Source organism: Drosophila biarmipes, chromosome X (genome assembly GCF_025231255.1).
Source record: "Drosophila biarmipes strain raj3 chromosome X, RU_DBia_V1.1, whole genome shotgun sequence".
Classification (NCBI taxonomy): Eukaryota; Metazoa; Arthropoda; class Insecta; order Diptera; family Drosophilidae; genus Drosophila; species Drosophila biarmipes.
In genome coordinates, this window is record NC_066611.1 from 11,869,123 (window position 1) to 11,889,254 (window position 20,132).

General features: G+C 39.8%; 2 protein-coding genes across 5 annotated transcripts; one reads left to right on the forward strand and one right to left on the reverse strand.

Annotated features, from left to right (window-relative positions):
• Nucleotides 1-617: 617 nt before the first annotated feature.
• On the forward strand, nucleotides 618-19,690 carry LOC108025730 (putative per-hexamer repeat protein 5). 3 transcript variants are annotated; one of them, XM_044093640.2, is made up of 6 exons: nucleotides 618-922; nucleotides 9,944-10,024; nucleotides 11,088-12,048; nucleotides 12,128-12,304; nucleotides 12,898-13,391; nucleotides 13,957-19,690. In XM_044093640.2, exons 3-6 carry the CDS (start codon nucleotides 11,896-11,898, stop codon nucleotides 14,882-14,884), a joined length of 1,752 nt encoding a protein of 583 aa, XP_043949575.1. In that variant the 5' UTR covers nucleotides 618-922; nucleotides 9,944-10,024; nucleotides 11,088-11,895; the 3' UTR covers nucleotides 14,885-19,690. The 3 variants fall into 3 exon arrangements, with proteins under 3 accessions (XP_043949575.1, XP_043949577.1, XP_043949576.1); XM_044093642.2 differs by having other exon boundaries at nucleotides 13,960-19,690; XM_044093641.2 differs by lacking the exon at nucleotides 618-922 and adding an exon at nucleotides 2,856-2,877.
• LOC108025728 (uncharacterized) lies at nucleotides 7,849-11,000 on the reverse strand. Of its 2 annotated transcripts, XM_017096306.3 has the most exons (9): nucleotides 10,601-11,000; nucleotides 10,251-10,355; nucleotides 10,055-10,198; nucleotides 9,673-9,784; nucleotides 9,486-9,619; nucleotides 9,293-9,433; nucleotides 9,044-9,229; nucleotides 8,529-8,987; nucleotides 7,849-8,286 (listed from the first exon to the last, which is right to left on the reverse strand). In XM_017096306.3, the coding sequence occupies exons 1-9, from the start codon at nucleotides 10,799-10,801 to the stop codon at nucleotides 7,912-7,914; spliced, it is 1,857 nt and encodes a 618-aa protein (XP_016951795.1). In that variant the 5' UTR covers nucleotides 10,802-11,000; the 3' UTR covers nucleotides 7,849-7,911. The 2 variants fall into 2 exon arrangements, with proteins under 2 accessions (XP_016951795.1, XP_016951796.1); XM_017096307.2 differs by lacking the exons at nucleotides 10,055-10,198; nucleotides 10,251-10,355; nucleotides 10,601-11,000 and having other exon boundaries at nucleotides 9,486-9,615; nucleotides 9,673-9,782.
• Nucleotides 19,691-20,132: the final 442 nt, after the last annotated feature.

A 20,132-nucleotide genomic window follows, 5' to 3' on the forward strand; every position in this document is an offset into this window, starting at 1 on the left:
GGAGTAAAATTAATTTTTAGCCCAAGGCAACAGTGCGTATGATTGATATATAAACACTTTGATGTATTAAGATATAGGGGTATTATAATATGAAATTTTTAATAATATTTTAAATAAAACCTCCTCAGTATATAAATATATAAACACTTTGATATACCAAGATATGGGGGTATTATAATATTATGTTTCATTCGTATTCCTACTAATACCCCCTCCAAATCGAGAACCTTATAAAGGGGCTATGATAGGAAAGGTAAATGTCTTGGTTCAGGTCCACCCCTGCCCAGGCTAGTCAACAAAAACCATGTAAGCACCCACAGGCCCTGGGAGTACTGATAAAAACCTTATCGCCGGTGCAAACGTACCCCGCAACCGTATGGCCCCTGCGCAAGGGTATAAATGTGTCGAGAGAACAGCACCCACACTCGATAGCAGGAGGAGTGCAGCGCGGCGAGAGAGAGAGCGAGCGAACGAGCGGGCTCGTGTTTAGAACACTCGCCTTCGGGTGCACTTCGTGGTGGTTCGGCCGCGTGTGCCGAAGTGTGCGTGTGCACTCGCCTGTGTTGGTGCGCTGGGGCCCGTTCGCGCGTCAATTCGGCCTCAGTGTCAGTTACTAAACCGATTTCAAGAACCACGGACGCTCCACTCGGCCCCTGCTAGGTGGCGTGTGCTGCAATTAAGTAACGGGCAGAGACACCTCACAGGCAACCAAACCAAACCGAAAACAACAATGAGCAACTACCGCATCCCAGCCAGCATATATTAAACAAGAAACGAGCAACTAACCACAGCAGTAAAACCAAAAAAAAAAACAATATCCCAACTGGGCTGTTTCGTACATACATAACTCGACGACCAGGAGACAGCAAGCCAAGAGCCAGAGAATCGGAAAAGCGCAGCTAGCATCCATCAATTAGCACCGGTATTTTCAAAAAAAAAACAATTTTTTTTTTATATATATTCCAAAAAAAACAAGTGCAATCCAGTTGCATGATTGTGCGTGCTGTGCAAAGTTGATAAAAGCAGAGAACTATACCCCTCCACACGCACACACACACACACACTCGCGGGGAATACAATAACAAAGATTGCGATGGAGCAAAAAAAATAGTGTAGGAGACAAAAAAAGAGCAGAAGGGAGCAGACGGAGACGGAGCATCTGTTCTCTCACTTTCGCTCGGCTGTTTTCAAAGCGTTTTGTTTTGTTGTCGTCGCGCCGCTCACTGGAGCACTGGGCCTCCGAGCGCCACGAAAGGGACAGCTGTTCGTCCGGAGCACGGAGCACGGAGCTGGGAGTTCGAGGCTCGGGGCTCAGCTCCCTTTTTTTTAGTAATTTTTTCCATGCACTTTTAAGAGCCTATTTATTGGCACTCAAAGTATTTCGACTTATGTGGTCATAAAGTTTGTTTCGTTTTGGCCGCAATTCAGGGTCAATTCCAGAGACGAAACCCTGACTTGAGGCATATCTTTTATCTCGCAAGATCTCGCTCTGCCCGCTCCCCACAATTTGTTGTCATAATTAGTGCCTATAAGCTATGCCCCACAGCTGATGGCGGCCCCCACATACAGGCAGCCCTGACTAACTGAAATTTTTGATATACTCTGAAACATTTTTTAGGAACTTTCCAAATTACATTAAAGCTGATTTTTAGAACCAGTATTAAAATATACCTTTTGATAGTTTACAGTCAAATTCCAAATTAAAAAAAAAAAATTTCATGAAAAAGTTTCTTAAAAAAAGGTTTTTGAACTCTCTAAAACCAAGTACCAACTTGAAAATTCCTATAAAAAAAGGGAAACATTTCTATACACAACGCCTTATGAAAGGGTTGTAAAGTGCTGTAAAGGTAAAGATAGTTTTTATGCACAACTTATGCTAAAGAGGCTACGAAATTCTCCACATTAGCTGACCTTCCTAGGGGCGGTCCACTGTACCAGCCACACAGACTCACACGGTTGTTGCACAACAAAGGCGAATGCCATAATAGTGCATGTGTGTACTCGCCTTTGCGTAATTTTTTCTCATTTTTGATAGCCATGGTTGTTGCACAGTTGCAAAGCCGAATAACAGCAGCTGTTTTCGCCTATTTGCCAGAAAATATGATTCTTTGAACCAGCCCAGAGCAAACCCAGACCCATCGCTGGGCTTTTTGTCGCGCCTCACTTGTATCTACGAGTGTGCGTCCGTACATACAGAAAAACCAGGGAAGAAGGAAAATGTATTCGGTGCGCTGTACACCCAGGCGTGTGTGTGTGTTGTGCGGCCCGTCCGGCGTGACAGTGTATTTGTCATTTCAATTTTCGTGTGTGCTTAGATAAACGAGCGACGAGAATCATGTGCCTAAATACCATTATTTTTTTGTATTTTTATTTTGTTTGCGATGGCGAGGCAAAGTGTCTGAAGGCGAACGAACAGCTGATTCTGTTGATTCTGTGCCCTCATATGATGGTGTTTTATCAAGTGAAACATACATTTTGGCAAGTGCAGTGCATACACACAAGGGGGTAAAAATAAATACAAGAAAAAGAAAAAAACGAAAAAGCAAAAAAAACGAGGAAACGAGAAAATGCCAATAGTTCACACACTAAAACACACACAAAGTTTCTCGGTCAGCTGTTTTGTGTTGTCTTGAGAACCAGGGTCTCTCAGTTTTTTTTTTTCTCTCTTGAAAATACCCCTGCGCCAGGCCAATCTGGGGGAAAATTAGAGCAACGCCTGTGTGCTCCACAAACTGCTCGATGAAAAACAAAGAGGAAAACTGCGGGAAACGAAGCGCCACCGAGGGAATAACTAAAAATAATTTGTGTTGATCTTGTAAACTGAAGTACCACACATGGTGTACCATGCGCAAGCTGCAAGGGCCCAGTGTGCAAGTTGTGAGTGTGATTTTTGCCACCGAACACTGCAGGCGAGACCCCCCCGAAAGCGTTATGCAATGTATTGAAAATCGCCGCAGAGCTCTGGGTCGATGAAAGTATATATGTCTAGTGCTATAGGGCTCGTATGCAAATCGGTTATAACTTTGTGCATTTGGTTTTTATGTAATCCGTGCTCTTCCATCAACCTCCCCCCACCCCACAACGGTGTGATTACGATTCGAAGACTTTGATTATTTGCTATATCTGCTGTGGAACCGGAAGTGTATTACGCTTTGGGTAGGCCAAAGATGAGTGCAATTCAGATACGGGGCGAAAAACAAAATAAAAACAAACGGGCGAAATAGGTTGACAATTGGCGAGGCGGTGGGCGTTTGTAAGCACAGCCATGGGCAGGCGAATAGCAGTGACCTTTAAAAGAAACTAGAAATATGTGTATAATAAATACATACAAATTAATTTTAATTTTTAAAGCTTTTGGCTTACTCCTTAAATTGTCGTTTTGTTAATATTAATAAATAATATTTACTCCATCTGTTTTTGATATATAAGCCAAAGAAACCACCTGCATATGTTAGATAAAATATGAAAAACAACGCTTAATAACCATTAGGAGTCAACATTTTTTTAAAACACAGCTGTATGAACATCTGTGTAGCCTCATCTAATTATCTGCAAGCAAGCGAGCAAATTTGCCATTTGCAAATAGTCGTACTTTAAATACCCTTTATTGCCCATTATCCAGGCACGCAAATTGAAAGCTTAACTTAATTGATTTCAATTTGGCTAATTGGAAGACAAAAGCGTGGCTCCCCAACAATTGCACGTACTATAATTTGAAAACGACATACACTTGGAAAACAAGTCCTACTTAAACCAAAAGTATCTCATTTAAATCACAAATTAAATAAGTTCAGTGTTTTTTGGTAGAAAAACAGGTTTAAAATTAAAGTTACTTAAAAAGAGCATAAAAGTATGCTACGAAAATTCAGCATTAGCTCAAATATACTGTCTTAAACCTTTTTTGACATCATTCCAAGGGATTTCAAGGCCCCAAACTTAAGGTTTTTAGTCTAGGGGATTTCAAGCCCCCAAACTTAAGCTTTTTACAGCCATAAGTCGGTTTTCCAAAGTCTAGATTTAATAATGTATGATTGCTAAAGCGCCTAGTCTTGAGTGCAATTTGCATACAGAGTTATGTAAGCGTATTTTTTTTTTTTTTTTTTTTTTTTTTTTTTTTTTTTTTAATTAACATCTTTATTTAATATAATCCAGGAACAGATCTAATTAAAGCCTTTAACCTAAATGTTTTCTTAAGTAAATAATCTCTTAATTATAAATTATAATTAGTTTTCAACTTGGTATATAGGAGTAGATCAAATTACGACTAGTTTCAAGTAAATAATATATTCATATTAGTCTCTTAGGAGCAGCCCAAAATGTCTTCTTTTGAGCCTGCGAATTGGGATAGCCCCCTGTAATCTCCGGGCTAGACGATTACGGTGGGCAGTTAGACGGTCGTTGTACCTGCTTGAGAAGAACGATATTTGGTCTTCAACAAGACTCAGGTTTAGGTCATTGTGAAGCGTTTGGCCGCTAACGAACCACTCACAGCCAGTGATTTGTCTTAATGTTTTGTTCTGGACGGTTTGGAAACGTTTTCGGTGGGACGCAGCCGCCACTCCCCAAATTTGGATTCCATATCTCCAAGTTGGTGCGATGATTTGTTGATAAATGTGCCGCTTGCATCTTAGAGATAGTTTGCTTTTCTTGTTTAGCATCCAGAATAATTGGTTCCGCTTTAGGTTGCACATTTTGACGACTCTGGCAATATGTTCTCGGAAGGTTAGGCGTTTGTCCAGTGTGAGGCCTAGGTATTTCGCCTTAGTCGCTTGCTCTATGTCCACATTATTAATATGGACCACCGGAGTTGTTTTTCGACGTAACGTAAAGCAAACGTTTACGCATTTGCTTTCGTTGATTTTGATATTGTTCGCCGTGGCCCATTTCTCGAATTCGTTGAGGTAGGTTTGCAGCGTTTGTGAAGACTCGGTCTCACTGTTCGAGGAGCTGAGAAAGCAGACGTCATCAGCGAAGCTGGCCAGCAGCATTTTGCTGTTGTCGTAGGTCATTTCTTCATAGCTTGGCTTGGGGATATGTAAGCGTAAAAAACACTTTTAAAATTAAAGTTACTTACAAAGAGCATAAAAGTATGCTATGAAAATTCAGCATTAGCTCAAATATACTTTCTTAAACCTTTGGCATCATTCCAAGGGATTTCAAGCCCCCAAACTTAGGGTTTTTACAGCCATAAGTCGGTTTTCCAACATAAACATAAAAACACGTTTAAAATTAAAGTTACTTACAAAGTGCATAAAAGTATGCTATGAAAATTCAGCATTAGCAAACATACTTTCTTAAACCTTTTTTGACATCATTCCAAGGGATTTCAAGCCCCCAAACTTGGGGTTTTTACAGCCATAAGTCGGTTTTCCAAAGTCTAGATTTAATAATATATGATTGCTTGAGCGCCTAGTCTTGAGTGCAATTTGCATACAGGGTTATGTAAGCATATGCATTAATCTATGTACTCCGCAGTGCGCCTGTGTGCGTGTGCTGGCCGAGTGAACTTGAAAAGCCCTATATTTTCACTTTTACGCCAGTACATAAGACGTACACGTCGAAGGCACGTCTTTAAACGTCCGTAGTATTTGCCTCTGTAGTTGTAGCCTCCATGAATTTGATTTTGTGGCTGGCACAAATATCATATACACAATATCGTGTACTACATGGTATATAGAGCGATGGAGGAGTTTGGGGACTTACGGCTTAAGAATTCCAACGGGACGCCTTCATGTCATTTTAATCAACCTTTAAAACTGGTGGCCCAGATTTTATTGATTTTATGTTGCGAAGAGCGGCCCATTGAGTGCAGTTTCGCCGAGAGAGGCGAAAGGCGAGAGATAGAGATACCGTTGTGATGCCCTGCTCGGCGAGGGTGAGAGAAAGGCCATCAGCTGAGAGAGTTCACTTTCTCCGCCCCGTCCCAGTCGCCACGAGCAACAGCAAGCTGGGTATAAATACACCTGCGTGTATATAAATATTCAAAAATACAGGCAGGGATGTGTAAGGACTCCCAGTGTGAGGTTGTGTTTGTGGAGGCACCAGGTAAAATGTCAACTGAGACGCGCTTTCGGCAGCCGGAGAAGTTCGCCTTGGTGATAGGGTTTAATATCCTAAAGTTATTTACAACATTTTAAGTGTTACTATAATGAGCAAATAATATTGAGATAAAAAATTGGAAAATTTAATTCGTGCAAAATATTAGGACTATTTGTTTGTTATCAACTTAAAACCCAATGCGATATAATATTATTATTATTATTTTATACGATACAAATAAATTAGTTGAAAAAATTACTTTACAAAATAATGAACAATAGTTGAGTGAAAAATTGTGTATGTTCCTACCTCAAAACAAATCCATTAATCCATTAATTTCTCTTCTCTAAATCTTATTTATGCCCTACAAATTTAAAGAGGTTCAAAAATTTATGTAAATTAGCACAGAAGTATACTATAAAAAAGAAAACATTGCTTTTAAACACTTTTTGTAGCATACTTTACTACACTTTTTTTTTGAATCCCTAATATGAAAGAGTATTTTTTAATTCGACCAACAATTTTCATTTTTTAGGCCCTTTGACCTTTCAACATCCACCCATTGCCTTGTAAGGATGCGATGCAAGGAATCAAATGAGTAAGATACGTTTTCGAAAGCGCTTTGCTAGTCCAGTAGAGCCGTAAACCCCTGCTAGCACATATAGCCCCATGAAGGCAAATGTCAAGCCTTCGCAACGGTTATGCCTTTCATAGCATGTGGCCTTCAATTGGTTTATAAAATGCAAAAAGCAGGTTATGTACATGCATAGATACGCATACAGGCACGCATGACCCCGCTGCATTAACACAGCTGCAGTAGTGCTAAAAAAAAACCGTGTGTGTGGGCGCGTTGAGGTCTCGGTGACGTATGTATGTATGTTACTGCGCACTGGGACCCACTCACTGTTGGGGAAAAGCGAGAGAGTGGAGTGGCTTTCTCTTCTAGCTACTGTTGCATAGTAAAATAATGGCTAGGAATGGGGTTACAACTATTTAATTTGGATCTAAAGAACTAAAATATTTAAATGGTGTCTAAAAGTATGCAACAATATATTTTAAGTTCCGAAATCAACTGGAAATACTAATCTTACATTTTTGCGGCATACTTTTAGGCGCCTTTATAAGAGATTTCAAAGCTCTAGCTCCAATTCAACGTTTCCCGCTTTAACTTTACTAGTTTCTCCAAGTGCATCTGCTATTGCCTATATTTCCTCTCTCATTTGGCGTTAAATGGCTCAGCTACCCACGATTCTACACACGAAGGCCACCAAATGCGCCTCGTGCCCTCAAATGGTCACACTCTCTTACTCTCTCGGTAGCCCCCGTTACCGTTATGTGGGTGGCCCAGCTGTGCTCCAGTTTCGCTCCCGAATGCATTAGCACCGCCGACTAGCCGAGAGTCCCGCTTCGGAGCAGAGCTCCCTGCTCGGATAAACGGTTAACCTAAATTCCTGAATGACGTAGGAAGGGAAGAGCGCTTGCACACATAGAACTCGTAGGTAGGAACATAAATTGGCTGTAAGGAGAGCTGCAGCAAATGCATTCATAAACGAATACCTACAATGAGCTTAAAAATAAACCAGACGGTGATAATTCGCCGCTCGCTGATAACTCAATGGTAACTTGGGGCTACGAACCCATAGTTCGTAGTTATACCAACTTAATCTCTTCAAAACGTTCGTTTACGTCGAAGTAATTCCCACACTCAATTACCTACATTTACTTAATAGTAAATGACAGCAGGAACGCTAATGTCGAGTGCCCCCATTAGTAGGTACACTATATGCCTGCCCGCATATCATTATTAAGTCATATTGGAGGCATGTTTTATTGTTGAAGCACTGGGAATTTGGATACGAACTTGTGTGTTCATTACGGGGCATCATCGCTGGTCTCGACAATGCGACACATAATTGGTATGTCCTCCTCCTTGGTGATGTTGCCCTTGGCCTCTCGATTCAGCAGACTTTGAATGTAGTCGTGTCGGAATTTGTTCCACTGCCGGGTCTTGAGAAAGTTGGTAAACAGGTCCTGGCGCGAGGGCACATTACACTCGAAGTAGAATCGTCGACGGTGCCAGATGTTCCCCGGGTTCTGTTCCTCTTCGAGGAGCCAGAAGCGCGGAAGGAGCAGGCACTGGACCACAGTGCGGGCCATGATGACACGGTGCTCCATCTTCTCACCCAGACCAAAGACACTGCCGTAGGTCAGGGAGCCAACGTCTATAAAGTGGGTTTCCACGGGATCCTACAAAAAGATAAGAACTCTCCATTAAATTTAATCTATAAACTTGAAAAGACCGATGATAGAAGATACCCTTTTTTTTTAAAGATATTTATCATAACAGATTTATTTCATCTATGTGATGTATTATTATAGATATTATACCGTATTTTGGTATTGAAATTCCTTCTTCTTTGATTGTCATATTAATTAAAGAGTATTTCCTGGTACTTTCCGTAACTTAGTTATACATTCTTAATACTTACAGGAATAAGGGATACTTTGTCCTCTTCAACATTATTCTTTTCGTTGTTCCCGGAACTAGCCGTAAATATTTCCGATGTCGAACTGGACTTGGATTCCTTCTTATCCGTTTCGACACTACTGACGGTATTCCTTCTTAGTTGCACTTGCTCCAGGGCAATGGTTCTATCCATGGACACATCGTCCGAATCATAAGTACTGTCATCTGAGTAGTTCTCATCGAGATCGACGTAATCCAAGTAATCTTCATTGTCGCCCATGTCATCGTCATCATCATCATCGGAATCGAGTGCTACACCTGGCAGCCAAGGAGTTCCCCTCCTAAGAGACTGTATCAATGCTGTTTTCCTGGCCTGTTGCTGCACAGTCATTGTCCTCCTGGGCTTCACTTTTCTTTTGGGAGTGGTCGAACTTCGGATGCCGCAGAACTTCTCAATTTCCGCTAGACCCATTTTGCGCATCTATCGGAAATTCATAACTAGAGTGATCTTATGTCAAGTGAATCGAATAAGTATACCGCTTGTTTCTTCTTTGTGGCGCCTTCAACATCTTCGGAGGAGGAGGAAGAGGCCAAAATGTCCTGAATGTCCATAAATGAGCTAGGACTGATGAGATCCTTCCAGGATTGGAACATAAGAAGTCCCTCCTTATCCTTGTCGATTTCGGTCAGCTCGTAATTGACCTTACCATCATCTGTAGTTACCTATGAAGATAAAATAATGTGAGGACATGATGCCATTTTTATTTTTGATTCAAAGATCATTACCTTCATACTCAAACACTGCAAAATGACGCACTCTCCACTAAGAACAAATCGCACATAACCCAAAGAACCCTTGTCCCCCAGATAAATGGTCTCCAGGGGCTCGTACTGAACCAAGTAAGAGTACTTGCAAGCGAGAATTATCTGTGGATAAATATATAATATCATTTACTGGTACCTAAGAACCCAGACTCACCTGTTGCGGGGTCAGAAAATCAAAATAGTCGAATGCTTTCAGGGCGAGCTTCTTTTCATTCCATTGCTTTAACATAAATGGTTTTAAGATGCGTTCATAGTCCACGTCGTTTAAAGCAAGAACCTCACAACTAGCTTTAAAAAATGTAGAATTTTAACTTGAAATGATAAATATGTCTTTTTCTTACAAAAGGCTGTATAAGTATTCATTCTGGGGCAATCCTCAACCATTTCAACGTCTCCGAAACAGTCTCCTGGACCAAAGATAGCCTCCGGAACATCTTCCACTTGTTTTGTAGTCTAGAAAAGAGAGTTATACAATCTATAAACTTAGGTTTAAGAAAAACGAGGAAGTGCCCTTATGCAGGATTTATATAAAACTATGATATGTCTTTTCTTCCCAACTACTATATCAAACCTTTCTCTTATTAATTATACTATTTTTTCAATATCTTACAGTTCGGATGGCTTCTCTCCATAAGATGTAATACAAAAGTTAACAAATAATCCACAAATTAAGGACTCAAGGCGTGTTCACTGGTAAGTTACCTTATAAATATTAAAACTTACCTTATTGTATACGTTCTTCTTCATCTCAACCTCGCCATTTAGTATAAAATATAAGGAAAGTGGCATATCACCATCTTTGATAATTAATCGAGATTCTGCGAGGGAAATAAACTTAAGGACCGGTACCATGCGTGCTCGAATTTTCTAAGTTCAAATAGAAAGATTAATGCTAATAATATATCTTTTATATTCCTACCGGTGGAATCCTAGAGAAACAGTTCAGTCCTGCTATAAGCATACACAGCTTCTTGCGTTCTTCAATTGTCCTGAAAGCGGGATTCGAACGCAATAGGGCCTTGTCCTGAAATTGAATTTTTAGAGATCGTATTAAAATGATATATATACATATATGATATGATATGATATGGTATGATACGATATGGTATGATATGATATGGTATGGTATAATATGATATGATGTATGATACAATATATGTATGATATAATATGATTTTATGTATGACATGATATATGTAAGATATAATGTGATATGATTTATGATACCATATATCATATATGATATGATACAATATAGGTGGAACTCACCGCTACGGTCAGCATGCCCGGCTTGCGTTTTTGGCGCATCAGGGCCACGTTCTTCTTGACATTCATGGAGATGCCCTGTTCCTCTTCGTCCGAAAGCCAAGTCTGGTTCATAATGACCGCCCGAACCAGTTTCTTAAAGCGGACCCGTAGGTCCATCTTGTGCTTGACGATATCCGCATCGCGGGTGCGTTTTGCCGCCATTTGTGTGATGGTTATTGATTTATTTGTGGTTTCCTAGCTGTTTTGTATTTTTTTGTTGTGTTTTTCTGTTAGTGTTATCTAGACACCCACATAGGTGACTTGGGGGTCGGGTGTTTGCCTTTTACAAGTAGTCTATAGACTACTTTTCAAGTATTGAATGGTTTTCTTTCACTAATTAGCTGATGACACATTATATTAATACTTTTATAAAAGAAAAAAAGAGAGGGGAAAAAAAAGAGCCTTTAAAATATTTCGAAATATTCATATATTTATATTTCTCTTTTAGGATGCGTCAGACATTTGATTAAAGTGCAAGCCCTTCCAAAAGCCCGTTATTAATGGAAACGTTTTGAGAAAACGTGCTCGGATTGCCAAAACCAAGGAGAATCGACAAATGCACCACCAAAAGGGGAGAAAACCAAAAATATTTTGGTAGAACCGTTGCCAAATAAAGAGTCGAGGACAACAATTGGAAAAAAGACACCCTACATATACCACACCATATGTACATAATCTAAAACTCGGATATGCCTTGTAAATACAGCATAAATATTTAGGATCTAGGCAACTACGCTTATTACGACAACTGAAAGCAGGAGAAGGGAACACACCTTTTCGAATTTCAAACAAACACGATTCTCATTCTAGTCGCGAAACTCTAACAATTACAGATATTCGCCAAACGGTGAGACACAAAAACATTAACTAAACAATAACAAACCTCCCCCACCAAAAATAACAAACCAAGCAAACAAGCAGACAAGCAAACAAGCAAATATATATCTTTATTAAAATACGAAAGCAAGAAAATATTAAAAAAAAAAAATTGAGTATCGAACAAAACCAAAACGATAGCAACAGAAACAACAAGAGAAACAGCGAATCAATCCAAATTACCTAAAAAGTGCGAATGATCTACGAAGACCATCTGACAAGCAGCCCTCATCTACGAAACGCAGCCTGAGCTGTATACCTCCTCTTCAAGGGCACACGATCCGTAGACGGACCAGCAAAGATAACGCTATCCGGGCCCAGAGTCCCCAGAGTCAAGAGCGTGGAAAGAGGAGACCCGAGGGCTCGTCCAAGGGGTCAAGATGCATATTGAAATCCAGGTGGCCCTGAACTTCGTCATATCCTATCTCTACAACAAGTTGCCGCGCAGACGTGTAAATATATTCGGCGAGGAGCTAGAGAAGGCCTTGCGCGACAAGTTCCAGGGTCACTGGTACCCGGAAAAGCCCTTTAAGGTTTGTATACCTCTCAATGTTACCTATATCATTTGTAAATATATATTGGAATATATATAACACACACTATTCTTTGCAGGGCTCTGCCTATCGCTGCTTGAAGACTGGCGATCCCATCGATTCGGTTCTGGAACGTGCGGCCCGGGAGAGCGGAGTGCCGATAGGGGACATCCTTGAAAACTTGCCAAACGAACTGTCCGTCTGGATCGATCCCGGAGAGGTTTCATTCCGCGTTGGCGAAAAGGGAGCAGTTAAGGTAAAAACTAATTGCTTATTAAGCGTAGCATTACAAGAGAAATCTGAAATTAGTTATATAAAGTCGGAGACTAACTCACTTCCAAAATTAGCATGCCATCTTTATAGGTAACAGCTATAGACTATAGAATATTTGAAAAAATGTTGAAGAAATCACCTCCCCACTCTTAAATAATGATATAAGACTATTCCTGACTTACTAACTTTTATTATATTACATGATCTCGACAATGAAGACCTATAGCTAAAAATCCAACAGAAAGGTCTATAGCACCTCATTTAAACTTTGTTTAATAATAATACCATCATCTGTCATGCTTAAAATAAAGCTTAATGGTTTGGTTATAAAAAACACTTTTAAAAGATCATAAAAGTCCCTGTGAAGTACCATGTTTATGTTTTCTAAGTACTTAATAGTTATAATATTAAACCTGTTTTTGCAAATATAGTACAATGCCCTTAAGTAGAATTATTCTTGAGTATATTTGTCTTTGGTATTTATATCCTTAAGTATATTTATCTTAATAATATTAATATGATCTTACAGGAGATGTAAAGAAACACCTTGTAACTCCGACTTTTGCCATCCCCCAGATACTCTACACTGAGAACAATGAGAACCACGAGGACAGCCACTCGGCCGACCGAGAGGTCACCAAGATGTTTAACCCGGAGGCGCAGTGCTTTCGTCCCATCGACGCGGTGAACACGACCATGAACAACCTGAGCCTGAGCCCCAAGGCGCTTCCATTGGCCCTCCCCCAGGCGGGATCCTCGCCGCACTCGGCCGCCTCCACCTCGCCCACCTACAAGGGCAGCCCCAATCCGACGATCTCCGGCAGCTGCAGCTCCGGCTCCGGAGCGGGCTCCGGAACGGGTTCCGGTTCCGGATCGGGATCGAACCTGGGACCCGGTCCGGGTACCGCTCCTGTTGCCGTCCCCGGAAATCCAGGTGCCACCGCCAACGCCGCTGCAGCGGCCTTCTTGCAACGGGGCGCCCAGGCGCCCTTGACCTTCACCACGGCCACCTTTGCACAGACCAAGTTCGGCAGCACCAAGCTGAAGACCAGCTCCAAGCGCACTAACAGGTGAATACCTCAAACGAACCAGTTCTATCCCACCCCAAAAAAAAAAGAAAAAATAGTTATCAACTTATTGAATATATTAAAAATTTTATTTTAAGGCTAAAAATATTTTTAATAGCACTAAAATTTAATGTTTAACAACTGTGGTATTGTCTTGGGGATAACTTATATGTACTTAAACCATTTTTTTGTTTAGGAAATTTTTTTTAGAAAAATTGGATTTTGAAAATGGTTATTATTAGAAAAATCTAAATATTTTATTGCATCTATAAATGTGAGGTTTATTTCCTTCCCATTATTATAAAGAAAATAGTGTATTGAAGCGTACTAAAACTTCTTAACTAGTCTGTCAAAAGTGTTATTTTTACAATTAAACATAGTAGTCTTTTTAAAATAAAAGCAAATGAACATAGTTCCAAAGTCAGCTAGGTTGAAAACTCTTGGAGTTCTAAAGACCACTTTTAAAGACCTTATCTCTGATAGTTTTAGTCCGATCTGTTTGACTTTGAGGACAAAATATAATATATATCTAATATTCTGTTATTTCCCCTCTGTGCATTGCCAACAGCAGCGCCTACCGCATGTCGCCCACTGAGTTCTCCAACTACATAAAGCAGCGTGCGATGCAGCAGCAGATGCACCATGGCCACGGGGTCGTATCTACCGGCGGAGGCTCGTCGGTATCGGGGGCGTTTGGCGGTCTGGATGCCGTGTCGCCGGCGCGTTCTCTATCACCAAATCCTATGTCGCTGGGCGGCAATCAGAGTCAGAATCAGGTTGGAGGTGCCAATGCCACCGGAACGTCCGCAGATCCATTCTACTATCCCAACATGGCGATTGGCCTGTATCCGCAATTCGGCAATCCCCGTAGCCTCTTCGAGTCGCACTTCAGTGCCACGGACTCGCTGGGACTCTATGTGGGCGGTGCTGGAGTCACCGCACCCGGGGTGGGAGCCGCCGGGGCAGCCAATGCTGGAAATGGAGTGGCCAACAAGTACAGTACTTACCTGGAGCCGTGCTACTATGGAGCCAACAATGGCCAACAGCATCCACGAGTCAATGGAATGGATCGTTCAGCTGGTGGCGAGAACTGCTTTGGCCTGAACGTGGACTGCGGGATGCCCATGGAGGATTCATCGACATCCTCGTCGGCGGCGGCTGCTGCTGCTGCTGCCGTGGCCGTTGCCGTTGCCATTGCCGGGGACTCTTCCGACGAGAACAGTCCCCTGGGAACGCCCACTGTGGGCGTGGTGGCAGCGGTGGCACAGACAACAACGGAAACCACAACGACAACGGGCACAGCAACAAACAATCCTTCTCCCACTAGCACCAACAACCAGCAGGCACAGCAACCACAACAGCAACAACAGCAAGCGGCCCAGGAACAACCGTCCTCATCCTCGGGAAACAACAACAACAACAACAAACTGATTGATGGCATTAGCTCTTTCTACGGCAGCGGATCATCGTATCAGCAACTGTTGGTTGCCAACTAGAAGAGTTCCCCCGCAACTAGTCACCAGAAAGAAGAGGATCCACCGTAGTTCTAATATCTCGATAAGGTGGCCCCATCTTCAGGTAGATGCAGCCAGCTAGCTAGGTATATATAGAGAGATAGAAAGAGAGAGAACTTTTCGGGTCATGGCCAGCCGGATGGTCCTTCAAGAGTGAGACCAGAGACGTAGGACAGCGGGACAGGAAACGTAGCGATATGGATGGGCAGATAGATAGTAAAACCAGCGTCATCATCGTCGTGAGAGGAGAAGGGGAAAGTATACCCATGGAAACGAACAAGAAGAACATGTTTTGCCCTTTCGGATAGTATTGTAACAAGTGTCCTTGCTATGAAAAACAGCCACATGGGATGCATATCTGTCTCTATAAGAACGATTCGATACGATGTAGACGACACCAAACAAGACACCCATGTAAACACGAAATACAGCAAGATAAAAGCACACATCCCAGTGTATAAGAAGCTGTCTGCACGATGTATATACAAATGCATATATATGTGCGAGTGGAGTGGGCCGAGTGGGGCCTCTAATTGTGGATATGTACGCGTTGTATATACAGATACAGACCAGCCATAAATAATACTTATTTTGTTATTAAATTCAGCATAGACAGCAAAGTGAAGTTTCTTTCTGGTATCAGAAGCAACACTAGCATAAATACTGCAAAATATTGAGTGTACAAGAGGTGTAGCCCTAGGCACATGCATATATGTATGCTGCACTCCCAAGCAAATGATAAAAATCAACCAAAACAAACCGATAAGCAACCAGAAATAATACCACAAATATATATATATATATATCAATATGAGTATATATGAAAAAAGGACAACTAGCATGTCCCAACTAATTGTTTTTACTTGTTAATACATATAATTATAAATATATTTAATTATCCATCTTAGGATCAACTTTTACATTAAGTTTTTAATTAGTTGTAAACTAAAGATAAGATCATTTTTGTAGATCAAGTTGCTAAAGAGGAAGGAAAACGAACACGTACATTGTTGATAAATTAGAGATGCAACTTGCATACCCCGAGCATCCTGACCTGTGAGGAAAGTTTTTGCAGAGTAGAAAGTCCTTCTTCCAATTCTTTGTATTTTTATAAACTGTTATATTAACTTTTGTATACATCATAGAGCTAACTTGCCAGGAGAGTTAGCTAAATGTATTCACCTGCAATACCATACGAAATATACACAAGAAATCTTAAAATTTTCATACTATCAAAAACAGTGTTTCGAAAGCTTTTGTAAATAACATTGAAGTTGGCTGTAGTACAGATACCAACTCCTGGTAAGTTATTGTTTATCTAAAACCAGAGAATCAGAGAAACAGACAGAACTAAGTCAACACAAAATTAGCCTCTCAAAAGTAAATATCTTACATTTGCGTTAAATATGGTTTTGAAATTTAGAAACACTTTAAAAGGGTCAAGAAAATATTTGCATTGAAAGCATCTCAAACAGATTTCGGGTTGCTTTTTGGTTGTTATCGATTTCTGGAATACCCCACATAGACTGGAAAACTGTAAAAGAAAAGAAACCAAACATTTTGCTCAAAAGATTAGACATAAAGTAAGAAACCTGCTCTCAAAAGTAAACATTCTAAGCGACTTTAAGGGACATAAAGTAAATAATAACAACTTATGTAATGGTGGATAGTAATATTATAACGGCACGCCCATTCAAAATGTAATATTTATAAAAATCGAAGAGTAGGAAAAAGGACTATTTATGATTTCAGTAAAGTTTAGTAGCGTTAAGAAATGTGACATTGTCCAAACGATTTCTAAGGAACCGTATAAAACTCGATTATCGATTAGTTGGTACCATAACTACTACTCTGTCTGATGCATATAAAGGTATAAGCCTCCAAGTCCTGAGTTAACTTTTAACTTAAACAAATTGCCCCAAAAACCTTTGTTATCGGTCGTTCGACTATATTGAGAAAGAGGTAGTTAAACCAGATATATTATAATAGGTACTCGTATGATTTTATTGATAGTGCCAAGGTTGTCGGGTCACTGCTAGTTTTTTTACCCCTAGATAAATGTTATGCAAGTAATGCAAAAAACCCAAAAAAAAAAATAATACAATTGAAGAAAATTTATATTTTCGTTATGTGTTGAATTGTATGTATTACCATCTGACTTCATATTTTTTTGTACATATATATCTATTTTTATATGAACATTTGTAATTTTTATAAATCGAGTACAGTAAAAAATTTTATACTTTTTATATGGGCTTATGTGAAAAAACCTTGTGCTATATGAATGCTTACTTTAATTAAAGCGAGGAAATGAAAACGAGAAACCAAGAGAGCATTTTTGTTTATCTGTTTTAAAACCCAAACGAAACACAAGTTGATGTACATAATGCATTCTAGTTTCACTTCTCTAATATGTGTTGTTTAATGGATGTACAGTGCTTCTAGAATACTACAAAAATATATATTTATGACAAACACGAAACCACAAACAGTTCAGTAAGCAAGGGAGTTCTCTCCACATTGATCTATTTGTAATTTATGCAAACGGTTTTTGTTCATTTTTTTGTATTGCCCAGTCAAAAACGGAAAGAAAACCGATGATTTTCGGCCTTTTGAAGAACGTATTCGAATATGTACCTACACATCCGACAGATGTGTGCATCTAAACCTACCACTGAAAGCAGAAATTTAACGAAACATTTAAGTACCTTAACGAAGCTTCTAATTACAGCTACTGTGACCACGAGCGAGAGTCGAAATCAAGCCAACCCAGCAAGGCAGTGCTATATATCCATCGTAGCTCCTGCTTCTTCTCCAAGCCAGGGACTACGAGTCCCCGGTGGCGCGGGTCTATAGCTTTTGTATTCTGATCATAGTAGCGCATAAGTACCTACAGACAAAACGGGCGTACACCATTTGACACTGCACACATTAAGGATTATGCACGTTTTTTTCCTAGATATATTAGAGTGTACTTGAATTGAACAAAACAGAAGAGGAAAACCAAAAATACTAAACAGAAAACCAGAAATTTTGTACTTTTATATATATGATGAGTATATATATATTCGTATACAAGTATACATATGAATGCCCCCAAATGGTTCAACTCAACGGATTCTCAATGTATTTTTTGTATGTCTCAGAACGAAGCAAAGGCAGAAGGCCCACAACCATAATGTTAGCACTTGTCTCACAGGCCATATTCTATAAGTAGGCGTATGGCACAAATATAGGCCCCAAGTGTATGCATCTGCCAATCTATCTTACCTGAATCTGAATCTGAATCTGAATCGTAGAGGGAAGGGGCTAGGAAACGGGATACGGAAAGATAGGATCGTGTGAGAACACTGGATGATGGCTTGCTTGTAAAACCTATTCTATTGTGATTGTGATAACCATGTAAGGCCCGGGCGAGGATCGAGACGCGGAGGAGTGCGTAGAAGGCGATGTAGCGATGGCAGAATATCCATATGTATATATAGTCTATGTATAAGTGGGAAAATTCAAATAAAGTAACCGCCTAATCATCGATGTCCACCAAACTTAAATTTTAACTCGATCGAGATGAAATTGTGTCCGACCGATCTAATAAGCAAAAACGAACCATTACGGTAGATACACAAATATACAAAGGCATATTTTACAATATGAAGTCAGCAAGAGGAAGTAAACCACAGCAAGCCACATTTTAATACACACTTCAAGAAAAAAGCAACCGGTGTAGAAAGAACTCACTAACTAAAGCAAAGAGGGACATTGGACAACCGAAAGATAGATGTAATACAGCTTTTTATACCTCAGATATGTTTCTATATGTGTGTAAATGTACGAAGAGATATCTCACGCAATGCTAAGTAACAAGAAGCCGCAGAATCGAGTACATCTAAGCCCACTTGTCGTCGATGATATGAGGTTCACGCGTACAGATATTTTGATAGGTAGTTAGATGACAACAAAACTCATTTACGAATGTAACTTTTATATATTTTTTTAGGTAACTTGTTTTATCGATACGCAATTTCCAAACATAAATCTAAATGTGCATTAAACCAGACTCTTAAAGATAGTATTTCCGGGACACGGTTAGTGGACAGCTCTGGATGTTATTATATATATATATGAGAACTACGAGATATATGTCACTTTGAATCATAAGTGTTATATTCTTTCCATGTTATCGGGCTTAAAAATGAAAAAAACCACGTTTATAAGATACAAGATATTTTCTCATGCGTGTCTAGATTTTACATAAGTGCATATATTCCTAACTCAACACCAACAGAACGAAGCGGATATGAAATGTTATGTGATCTGAGTTCCGTAGTTATCCTTTGTTAGCCAAGGCATGTGTGTATATAGGGCAGCAGCACCGTGAAATATATATGCCCGAGCGAAGGCTGCATATGTCTTAAATTGCAATTGAAATGCGTTCTGGTGCGAACCAGCAAATCGGCAAGAGAAAGTAATTAAATTAATGCATATCAGTGATTACAATAACGATGTACATACATGCAAAACAATAAAAGCGAGGAAGAGTAAATAATGTCTATGCGTGACCCCAGTGGCACACAGAAACGTGTATGTATATTTATTCTTAGTACCGAAATATTCAATCAATTTAACAAAACCCTCTACGTGTGTGGACATATGTAAGCATAGTGGTAAATAATATAAAATGTATGTACTATGTATAGTAACAAATATAACTTCCATATGAGTATTTTTCGTATTACCTTTAGTAGAATAAAGATTATCGTATAATTAAAGCGCATTGTTTATAAACGATTCGATTCACCTTTTTACAATTGGATATTGTTAACAAGAAAACCAAGTTCGATGTTTTCCTCGCACTGTTGCATAAGTATTCAGTATTCCGAGAACACAGGTCCCTTTACAAGATTAGCACTCTCGGCAAAATAAAGCTCAAAGCAGAACCTAGGTGGCACAGTTGAGTACTTCTTACCTTACCTATGTAAATAAATAAATGGATACATTTTACCCTTCTTAGGCACGGATTTTGATTTGCAGCGAAAATTGGTTCAGTAAGATCTCTTTTTGTTTCTAAAATTTAATAAAAGTGTGGCTGAATTTCCACTTTTCTCTTCTTTTGGATGATTTTCTAAAGTTAGTTCAAATACCTTTTTAAAAACATGTTTTTCTGATTTTCTGAGTAGTAAAATTTCATAAAAAAAGGTACCAGCTGTATCAAAAGAATAGTAAAAACAAT